General features: G+C 39.6%; 1 protein-coding gene across 1 annotated transcript in view; it reads right to left on the bottom strand.

Annotated features, from left to right (window-relative positions):
• The window catches only part of NBAS (NBAS subunit of NRZ tethering complex), a gene marked incomplete at both ends in the record, with an annotated part of 312,243 nt that overhangs the window by 298,353 nt on the left and 1,841 nt on the right, over positions 1-12,049 (bottom strand). The window contains 4 exons of the mRNA XM_080711473.1: positions 4,174-4,221; positions 5,331-5,408; positions 8,751-8,787; positions 10,729-10,783. Of these exons, the coding sequence (XP_080567599.1) occupies positions 4,174-4,221; positions 5,331-5,408; positions 8,751-8,787; positions 10,729-10,783 (218 nt within the window). The remainder of the gene's footprint in view (positions 1-4,173; positions 4,222-5,330; positions 5,409-8,750; positions 8,788-10,728; positions 10,784-12,049) is intronic.

The raw sequence follows: 12,049 nt of genomic DNA on the forward strand, positions 1-12,049 counted from the left end.
TGTGTGACTGGGAATTGAACCCAGAGGCATTCTACCCCAGCCCTAATTTTTGGGGGGTTTTTTTTGGGGGGGGTTGTTTTTGTTTATTTTTGTTTTTGTTTTTGGTGGTCCTGTGGATGGAACCCAGGGCCCTCTACCTCTGGGCAACACTCCAAGACCTATTTTATGTTTTATTTGGAAACAGAGTCTCATTAATTTGCTGAAAGCCTAAGTACCTGAGGCTGGCTTCGAACTTGTGCAATCCTCCTGTCTCAGCCTCCCAAGTACTGGGATTACAAGCGTGTGCCACCACGCCCGGCAGCCCTAGTTTATATTTTAGTTTGAAACAGGGTCTCGCTAAGTTCCCAAGGGCCTCATAAGTAGCTGAGGCTGCCGTGAACCCGGATCCCCCTGCCTTAGTCTCCCAAATGCTGGGATTACAAGCCTGCGCCACCACGCCCGGCTCTATTATTATTCTTAATGATAAGAAGATAATGCTAAGAATACTGTTCTTACTCAGTATTCAGTGCCTCAATACTCAGTGCCCGGCACTGAGTATTGTTACAAATGCTTCACATGTGTTAACGCATGTAATCCTGGCAGAAACCCCATTAGATTGCAGGTACAGTTATTTCCTCCATTTTAGAAATGGAGAATCGAGCACAACATGATGAGACCACCTGCCCCGAGATTTGAAATCAGCTCTTCCAGGTTGGTGTTTCTGCCTTTTTAGTGTGGTTGGGTCATGCTCTTTGGCACGTATGTTTGCTCAGTTTCCCACACTGCAGTCAGGACGGCGGCTTTGCCTGGCACTGAGTGCGGATGGGGTCTGTAGTTTGTGGCTCCAACTAGTCTTGTGCTCCTTGGAGGCAGGGGCAGTCTCTTTCTCCCAGATTGCGTATTTTCTTGACTATGATAGGGCTAGTAGTTTATATTAGATGAATTAAGTGAGGAGCCTGCAAGTGGTATAGGGGAGACAGGTGTGGAGAGGGCGTTACAAGGCATAACTCCCATCATTTCTCCTCACGACTTAGAGTCAGCAGCCAGCACACACACACTCTGGCTTTTCAGTAACCTAAACATGGATTTCTTCCAAGTTTTCCAGTCTATTGGAGTATAAATTTTCAAATGTTTCTGAGCAAAGATGTGGAAGGATCAGCAAAGAAAAAGAACAAGGGGGGTTTCAAGTAAACACTACAAATAGAGTTATCCTTGAATTAGAGAGATACTGTTTCTCGCCGAGCACAATGGTGCACACACTTGTAATTTTAGTATTTGGAAAGCTGAGACAGGAGGATCACAGGTTCACGGCCAGCCTCAGCAACCTAGTGAGGCCCTCAAGAACTTCATGAGACCCTATTACAAAATAAAATAGAAACAGTATGGCAAAAAAAAAAAAAGACAAATAGAAATGTGTTCTAGGTACTTAAAGGATTGGTGTGGAACCAATTAATGGAGGAAGAAGAAAAGAACAGTACTGGGTCTATATTAACAAAAGGCTTCCTAGTAGAGTTGACTTTCACCATATAACCTTTACATATGTATGATATAATGCTTTTGCAAATTATTTTTTCATCAAAATTTTCACTAAGAATTCCCATGAGATCCGTGTTCATACTCTCCCTCCCAGACATAAATATTTACCTTGACCCCATATGCACACCCTGACTCTTAATACCTAAAATAATTTCAGTGTTTTTTTTAATGGAAAAAAGATAGAAACAAGTCACAACAGGAACATATTTCTCAAAAAAATAAATATTTCACATTATTGCAACAAATATAATAGAAGGTGCTAGCCCATTCTTAAGAACAATGAAAATTCAGACACTGCGCCAGTTTGATACTTAATGTTGCTATTAAAAGACAGAGGGGGCCAGGTGTGGAGGTACCCTTGTAATTCCCGCCCTTGGGAGGCAGAGACAGACAGGAGGATCCCACTGGTTTAAGAGACCCTGTTTCCAAATAAAAAATATAAAAATAGGTCTGGGAGTGTTGTCCGGAGGTAGAAGGGTTTCCAGGAACCCTAGTACCACCAAAAATATAAAAAATAAAAATATAAGACAGAGGGACCTGCCTGTTAAAGTCATATGAAGTTAGGAAATTTCATTTTACATGGCTTTCCTACTGCCCATCAATATTACTACAATGGTATTTTCTTTTTTTTTTTTTTTTTTTTTTTTGGTGATCCTGGGGATGGAACCCAGGGGCCTTCTACCTCCGGGCTACACTCCCAGACATATTTTATATTTTATTTGGAAACAGGGTCTCTTAAGCCAGCTGAGGCTGGCTTCGAACCTGCACGATCCTCCTTTGTCGGCCTCCCAAGCGTCGGGATTACAAGCGTGTGCCACCATACCCAGCTTACTACAATGGTTTTAAGAGGGGTCAGAAGGTCTTTTCATCTGAAGCTAAAGCCCAGACGGGGCAGATCTTCTTTCTACTCTCCCAAAATGCAAGGGATCCAATTCTGTCTGGATATATGCAGGGAAACATTATAAACAGAAAGATCAAGCCAGTGTAATAACAACCGCATGGTCATTAAAGCCATTTCAGTCAAAAATAATGAAGAAGCAGAAAAACCTGACTGGTACCTGTGTGTCTTGAAATTTTTTTCTATTTAATTATTTTTCAAGGACGAAGTTATTTATTTATTTATTTATTTATTTTGGTGGTACTGGGGGTGGAACCCAGAGGCTTTCTACCTCCGGGCTATACTCCCAGACCCATTTTTATATTTTATTTGGAAACAGGGTCTCACTAAGTTGCTGAGAGCCTCACTAAGTAGCCGAGGCTGGCTTCGAACCTGCGCTATCCTCCTGTCTCAGCCTCCCAAGCGCGGGGATTACAAGCGTGCGCCACCACGCCCGGCTTAAGGATGAAGAGTTAGCCCTTGCCTAAAAAAAAGAGTGACCCTCAATTTCAGGGATGCCACACATTTAATTTGCTGCTGCAATTTTCCCAAAGAATGAACTGGTTTCTCTGACTTAGTTGCTACTGTTGCTATAACTTTCATAATTGGTATATCACTTTAAAATAAAGAGAATTTTGCCGGGCGTGGTGGCGCACGCTTGTAATCCCCGTGCTTGGGAGGCAGAGACAGGAGGATCGCGCAGGTTCGAAGCCAGCCACGCGCGCTGGCTTAGGAGACCCTGTTTCCAAATTTAATTAAAAAAAAATGTAAAAATAGGTCTGGGAGTGTAGCCCGGAGGTAGAAGGGCTTCCAGGAACCCCAGTACCACCCAAAAAATAAATAAATAAATAAATAAATAAATAAAAATAAAGAGAATTTTGATGACTATATAGTTCCACTGGATGTGTGAGGAGACAGAATATCGCTGGTCTCGTCTCCTACATAACCTTGTCTTTAACACACCCATATCTGATATACAGCTCTGTGCCAACAAAGCAAAGCTGTCCCCACTGTTTTTCGTAACTTCCTGACCATCTATTTAGCTGACTTAGCAGTAACTAGTCAAACAAGAGTGATGTCCAGGGGTCTAGAATTTAAGACTTAATGTCTCGCGGGACAGAAGAATGATGTGGGAAAATAGAAAGATGAGCTAAGTATACTTAAAAGTTGGTGTTTGGCACTTCACAAAATTAAGTGATCTAATAGAAGAATCCTGCTGGAAGTGGAGGTGCGTGTCTATAATCCCAGTTCGCGGGAGGCTGAGACAGGAGAACTGCAAGTTCAAGGCCAGCCTCAGCATTTTGGGAAAGCCTTCTGCAACTTAGTGAGACACTGTTTCAAAATAAAAAATAAAACAGAGGTGGGGGTGTAGCTCAGAGGAAGAATGCCCCTAGGATCAATCCAAAAACAAAATAAAATCCTTTTAAATATATCACTTTTGTGTGTGTGTGTGTGTGTGTGTGTGTGTGTGTGTGTGTGTGTTACTAGGGATGGAACCCAGGGGCTTTTCTATCTCCGGGCTATACTCCCAGACCTATCTTCTATTTTATTTGGAAACAGGGTCTCACTAAGTTGCTGAGAGGCTCACTAAGAAGCTGAGGCTGGCTTCGAACCCGTGCGATCCTCCTGTCTCAGCCTCCCAAGCGCTGGGGTTATAAGCGTGCGGCACCATGCCCGGCTCTAAACTTTTCACATTTAAAAAGACTAAAATCTGAGTTTTTACTTACCAGGTAAAACTCTTCTCAAAGGAAGTATCATTTATGAATAATATGTACAATTACCTGATCTCCACACACTGATCTTGAACAGCAGCCAAGAGTTTCCCATTGCTTTCATAGAAAAGAAAAAAGGTTATCAGTATTTCCAGCAGTCTTCAACACCTAATTATTTTAAGATCATTTTAAAATGTATTTAATTGCTCATCTTTTGACTTTACAATGAATACATAAGTATGAAAACAGTACAGAAAATTTTTCAATACAGCTTGAATTAACATAGCTGAACAACATTTACCACAGAGACAAAGGGGATTTCTATGTGACAAAAAATCAAGAATAAGTCAGGCGTGGTGGTGCGCGCTTGCAATCCCAGTACCTGGGAGGCTGAGACGGCGGGGTCACAGGTTCGCGGCCAGCCTCAGCTACTTAAAAGAGACCCTCTGCAACTGAGTGAGACCCTGTTTCAAAATAAAAAAGAAAAAGAAAAAAAAAAAAAAAAAAGCTGGGGTTGTAGCTCAGAAGTAGAATGCCCCTGGGTTCAATCCCTAATTTTTTAAAAAACTGATTTATTTGAGCCAGGCATAGTGGCTCATGCTTGTAATCCCAGTACTTGGGAGGAGAAGAGAGGAGGATCACAGGTTCAAAGCCAGCCTCAGCTACTTAGTGAGGCCCTCTGCAACTTAGTGAGACCCTGTTTCAAAAGAAAAAAGAGCTGGGGTTGTAGCTCAGAAGTAGAATGTCCTTGGGTTCAATCCCTAGTTCCCAATATATATATAATATTATAATATTTATATATAATATATAATATATATAAATATATAATAATATAATATATAATATATAAATATTATATTGTACTTATAATATAATATTTATATGTTATATATAAACATATATATATATATATATATATATATTTGAGCCAGGTAGTGGTAGCTCATGCTTGTAATCCCAGTACTCAGGATGCTGAGACAGGAGGATCACAGGTCGAAGCCAGCCTCAGCAACTTGTGAAGCGCTCCACAACTTAGTGAGACCCTGTTTTAAAATAAAATAAGGTGAGGGTGTAGCTCGCAGTTAGAATGCTCCTAAGTTCAATTCCCAGTACCCAAAAAAAAAATCAAAAATAAAATCCATATGGGCATCAAAATTAATGCCAATAGTAAAATTTAAAATATAATCCAGATGTAAAAGTATTACATGAATTATATATATCCTTACCTTGCAAGTACCAAATGCCAGTTGATCTGTTTATTAACCAAGCGAACCAGTCCATCAGGAAGCAGAAAGGGTACAGGGCTGAAATCACAGTACATCACTTTAAATCTAATCATGAAAACCATATATAAGTAGGTATATATAGTAAGTAGCACATATATCTACAGGAGGGTTTTTTTTATTAGAATATAAAATGTGACTATTAATAAACCCAAAACCAAAAGTTACTAGTTTGTTTCCTGAATTTTGACCATATACTCCATTTCCCAAAAACATGGCGTGTTCAACAGTTATAGACCTTATCTCCTTTCCAGAAAAAAATATATCTAGAATACCAATAATACAGCAGAGTAAGCTTATACCAAGCCCTTCCTTATGATCACCTACAAATTCTGGCTTGGCTCTAACACAAATAAATTTTAATATAGAGTTAAGCTTAGAAAAAAGAGAAATTTCTAAGTATTACCAACAAAGAAGTAATTGAAAACTAGAACTAAGGAAGGGAAAAGAGAAAAAAGAACTCCAAACAGGACTCGCTGCAGGGAAAGAAAACAAGAGACCGTATGAGTCCGTCGGAAAGACAGAGGAATCGTGGAAAACAATCAAGAAAATAGGTGGGAAAAATCAAGAAAATTGTTACATGAAAGAGGAAAAAGGGGGAGATATTATGGAAATTGGAAGAAGACAAAATATATTAAACATTAACAATATATGTTGTGTATGAATGATCATTTTTTAATACTGAGACAGTTACAGAAATCTAATACAGACAAGAAACTTCAGGCATGTGGATCCCATCTATGAGGATGACCACGTTCTCTGGAAGGGATGTAAGAAGAAAACATAGAAGAGGACTTCAGATACATTTTGCGTGGAGAAAGGGAAAGGAATATCTGAGGAAAACGTGGAAAAGAGCACCAACTGCTTTAATTCAAATGTAGCTACAAGTCATAAACAAGTTTATTATAGTGTCTATAATTCCAGGTATGTTTTTATTTCAAAATTAGCCAGCTGGGAGGCTGAGACAGGAGGATCACAGTTTGCAGACAGCCTCAGCTACTTAGTGAGGCCCTTTGCAAAACAGTGAGACCTCGTTTCAAAAATTTAAAGAGCCAGGCGTGGTGGCTCACACTTGTAATCCCAGCACTTAGAAGGCTGAGACGAGAGAGTCACGGTTTGCGGACAGCCTCAGCTACTAAGTGAGCCCCTCTGCAACTTAGTGAGACCCTGTTTCAAAATAAAGAATAAAAAATAGGGCAGGAGGTGTAGCTCAGAAGTCAAATGCCCCTGGGTTCCAAACCCAGTATAAAAAGAAATTTTTTTTTTAATTTTTAAAATTAAACAGAAAAAAAAAACTTAAAGGAAAATCCACTTGCAAGGCCGCCACACCTTTGGGTCAATAACCCTAAGTTCAAGAGCACTAATGGAAGTAGAAACTTTTTGAAAGTTACATGAGAAAGATGAGATTAAAAACTCAGCGACTTATACAATGATGGGCACAGCCAATGCAAGAAAGAAGCCGGCTCAGGAGGAGGAGAGGCAGACAGACACCGACCGGCCAGGCGGCATCCTAAGGCGCCCACACACAGGACAAGGCTTGCAAGGGCATTAACTTTTTTTGACTCCTTCCTTCCTGAGAGATTAAAAAAACAGACCGTCAGGCAGCAACATGGACCTATTTTCTGCCCACCCTCCTCTCCACGGTTTTCAGGACCCCTCTATACTTCCTTTCCTTACCCACTCTCCCCTCACGCCTCCCTATACCATCACAGCCTACATCCCCAAATACAGGGCAAGATTAAGGAAATCTGTGTGTATATGTGTGCATGTATACATACAACCATAGAGTAAAAGCAGAAAAACTCTGGAGCAAGTCCTAGGGAAAGCAACGTCTTTTTCTTTTTTCTTTTATTTTTTTTTTGGGGGGGGGTGGAGAACATGACTGTGGACTAATTCTAGGGGCAATCTACCTGTAAGCTATACCTAGTCTTTTTTCTTTTCTCTTTTCTTTTCTTTTTCTTTTTTTCTTTTTTTTTTTTTTTTTTCAGTACCATGGATGATGCATGGATGGAACTCAGGGGCACTGTACCTCTGAATTACACCCCCAGCCCTATTTATTTATTTATTTATTTATTTATTTATTTATTTATTGGTGGTACTGGGGTTCCTGGAAACCCTTAAACCTCTGGGCTACACTCCCAGACCTATTTTATATTTTTATTTGGAAACAGGGTCTCGTAAGCCAGCGAGGCTGACTTTGAACCTGCATGATCCTCCTGTCTCCACCTCCCAAGCGCAGGGATTACAAGCCTGCGCCACCACGCCCGGCCTAGTTTTTGGGGGGTTCTTTTTGTTTTTTTGTTTGTTTTTTTTTTTAAACAGGGTGTCACTCAATTGCGAAGGGCCCAGCTAAGTAGCTGAGGCTGTTGGCGAACCGTGATCTTCCGCCTCCCAAATGCTGGGATTACAAGCTGTGCCACCATGCCCAGCAGTCCCTTTTTCTTGAAGGAGGAGGAGAGCTCAAGATTGAATCCAGAGGCATTCTACTTCCAAGCTACACCTCCAGCTTTATATTATTTTTTATCCAGAAACAGGGTCTCACTAGGTTGTTGTCTCACTAAGTTGCTGACATTGTCCATAAGTCTATGATCCTTCTGTCTCAGCATCCCAAGTAATGGAATAACAGCCATACATCATCATGCCCGGCCCCGTTTTTAATATTTGTTTTGAAACAGGGTCTCACTAGGTAGCTGAGAGTCTCCCTACATTGCCGAGGTCAGTCTCAAACCCGCAATCCTCCTGGCTTAGCCTTTCAGGTGCTGGGATTATAGGCATGGGCCACTGTACCTCGCCAAAGGTCTCTTTTATAGAACTATATTATCTCTGGAGCTTTTAAAATCAGGAAAAAGCAATCTGTCATAAATTAATTATATAAAATTCCTATATACATTTCTAAAGGCAGAATTTTATCCTTTATCAAAATACTTCTCTGTCCCCCTTAAAGCTGAAAATCAACACTGAGCCTGAAGAGTTAAAATGTACACAAAAACTAAAACCTGAAGAACCTTCTCTGATGCATAGCACCTGAATATTAACCAGACAGCTGACCCAACAAGATGAGCAAAGTGCTTTTTAAAAGATCCCAAAACCACAGACCCATCATGTGGGCATTTGGCATTCGAGATAAAGCTGAGGGCACGCAGATGGAGCAGAAGTCACCATGAGGTCGTCTTAACGATGACGAAGGAATGTAAACTGCCAACTCTACCGAGATATATTCAGTTTATATCAAAGTGTTTGAAATGTCTTGTTTAAAAGCTCAGTTTATCTGAACGTCAACATCTACATTATCAATTATGAAAACCTAAATCATAATGTTTTATTTGATGTCTATACTGTTTCTCTAAATAACTGAGGTCTCACCTGTACCAGATGTACTGACGTAAAAATAAGAAGCGATCTGTAATAAGAGAGAAATAGAAAAACCAAAGATAAATCAGTTGTCCTTTAAGATTCATTTTCAAATTCGGCTTATAGATGAAATACATTAAATATGCTGCAGGGTGAATCGTTACATAACAAAAATTTGAGATCATAACTTAAAATGAGAATAACCTAAAATAAATTATAACTTTTACAAGGTCATGTATCTGTTTCCATTACATTTCAAGTATGTGTGTTATGCAGAACTTTGAACCATTTCCTAACCACAGAATTGTAAAACCGGTATGAGATGTTAAATTCAATCTCAAAAGGTTTAATGAAACCATGAGAAGTTAGAGTATTTACCCTTTAAAATGAAACTATATAAAAATTAAATCAAGATACTAATTCACACTTTATAGCAAATACCTTAAAAATAACAAACAACTAGAGAAATCCATGGAAAACAAAATCTCTAACAGTATTAAAAATAATTCCTTATAAGATTCTTTTTAAGATGTATATGCATGAGTGCACCTAGATATGCAACTAAGTGTACATCACTGAGAAAAAAAGTCACAGATTATCTCTGGGTTGTTAAATGAGAAAAAAAAAACTCTTCAATTTTTAATTACATATATTTTCTACATTTCTACATTGCATTTTTACATGGGTATATTTTCTAAACATTCAAAATTTCAAAATATTTGTGATAACAAAAATCGAATATGTTAGTGCATATTGTATCCCAAGATAAAATTAAGTTCATTTCAAGCACTCAACTTCTTTGAAACTGAGTCTTCTCTATATTCAGAAGGAGCTCAAATCTACCAAAATACAGATGGACTTTAGAGCCAGAAAAACAGCAGTCACGTTCAAATAAAATGACATCGGGTAAGTTTCTTCATTTAAAAACATCCAGAAAGGAGTAATAGCACCTACCTCACTGTTCTAGTAAAAGGATTCTAGTAGGAAAATAAAGCCCTTACGGTCAGCTCAGCAAGGCTAGGACTCAATGCTTTCTCAGACTGTTGTTAGTTATACGTTATGTCTGTCCATAGTTAAATCAATGCCCTGGCTAATCAAATTTATATTTTGGATATTTTTGACCAGCTGCATCTGAAACATCATATAAACCACTTAAAATTAAAATGGTCTCCCACAGTCTTTTCGCCTCAATATCCATAGCTCTCCAAGAGTCATATTGGTCTTCTTCATTCCTTCTAGGACACATCCACAAGGGTTAAACCCAGGCTATCCTTTTACTCTATGCTACATTAAAGATGTGTGTGTGTGTGTGTGTGTGTGTGTGTGTGTGTGTGTGTGTGTGTGTGTGTAAATACATGCATGTGTGTGAGAGAAAGAAAATACACATATTTACATAGACATAGATGATCTGTTGTGGGGAACCATTAAGGTTAAACCCCTGATCTTTACTAAAAGAATACTTCTGACTGTCCTTCGCCCAGAGTCAACAAGGTTTGGGGTCATGGAGGGTTTAAAGTAATTAAAGTCTGAGAGAAGATTAGGTTCGTGTTGTTCGTGATTGCACGAGGGTGTTGACTGACCTGCCCGTGATGTATATGCTTTGGATTTGTCATTATTGTATTCCGGTGTAACCTGAAGTGAGAAACTGTATAAATACCCCAAGAGAAATAAACCCGGGATCAGCCAGCAGAGACACCGACCCAGGGGTAGACTGGCGATCCTCCCTTCCTTGAATTGAATTCTTTGAACTGAATCCTTTGATCCTCACTCCTCTCTTCGGAACTCACACTTTTGCCAGCTGGCTCTGGCAATCTGTATGTAAATACATATGCATGAAGTTAAACTCTTCTGCTTTCTCCAGGCTCCCTATCAAAAGTCTGAAGAACATACATTAAAATCCCTAAACTTTCTAAAATAGCACAGTTGTGAATGAAATGGGGAAAAAACATCAATTTTACCACAGAAAGAAAAGTAAATAAGCTATATTTACCTCTGATTGCTTTTGTGATGATAAATGATGCACCACGTTTTCGGTTTCCTCTAGGCTATAATTTAAAACAAACAGAAAAACCCTTGAATTTGAAATTTTTATAGCAATATTTCTACATGTTAGCTTAAACTTCATTATTAATACTTAGAGAACTGAGAATATAATACCAGCATTTTCAAACTTCCTAAAGATCTAGGCAAACGAAATTGGACACACTGTGTCCATTCATAAGGAGCTCAAATCTACCAAAATACAGATGGACTTTAGAGCCAAAAAAACAGCAGTCACGTTCAAATAAAATGACATCGGGTAAGTTTCTTCATCTAAAAACATCCAGAAAGGAGTAACAGCATCTACCTCCTTGTTCTGGTAGAAGGATTCTATTAGGAAAATAAAGGCCTTATGGTCAGCTCAGCAAGGCTAGCTAGCACTTAGCCCATGGCAGCAGGAACCTTGCAGGACTGCAGGAGAATTGAGGGTGGAAATTGTCTCCAAATCAAAACACCGCAGGAAAGACAAGATGGCGTCAATAGCCAAAATCATGCTGGGTGTCTGTTCAGCCCGGCCATTTCCGGTGAGCTCCCAGAGAACTAAAACAAATTTTACTCATGGGAAAAGTGGTCATATGAATTAACAAATTCACTTTTCAAGGCAAACTCATTGAATAGCTGTTGTCCACCCACAGAGGCAATGCTACTAACAAAACAAAGATCTGTAATTGCTAGATTAAATAATTTCATTCTGCTGTGTACAGTGGCACAAGCCTGGATACCTGGTACTCGGGAGACTAAAACAAGAATATCAGAGATCCAAGGCCAGTGTGTAGGTAATACAACAAGACTCTGTCTTTAAAAATATATACATATTGTGCCGGGCATGGTGGCGCACACTTGTAATCCCCGTGCTTGGGAGACAGAGACAGGAGGATCGCGCTGGTTCGGAGCCAGCCTCGCTGGCTTAAGAGACCCTGTTTCCAAATATATATATAATAGGTCTGGGAGTGTAGCCCAGAGGTAGAAGGGCTTCCAGGAACCCCAGTAGCACCAATATATATATACACACATATTTTAAAGCCGGGCATGGTGGCACACGCTTGTAATCTCGGCATTCGGGAGGCTGAGACCAGAGGATCGAGGTTTGTGGACCTCCTCAGCCACTCAGTGAGACCCTCCATTACTTAGTGAGACCCTGTTTCAAAATAAACAATAAAAAAATAAGGCAGGGGTTGTAGCTCAGAAGTCGAATGCCCCTGGGTTCCATCCCCAGACCCACAAATATACATATATATGTTTTATATATATATTTAAGTGCTGAGGGTAAA

This window comes from Muscardinus avellanarius (assembly GCF_963383645.1).
Source record: "Muscardinus avellanarius genome assembly, chromosome: 15".
Lineage (NCBI taxonomy): Eukaryota > Metazoa > Chordata > Mammalia > Rodentia > Gliridae > Muscardinus > Muscardinus avellanarius.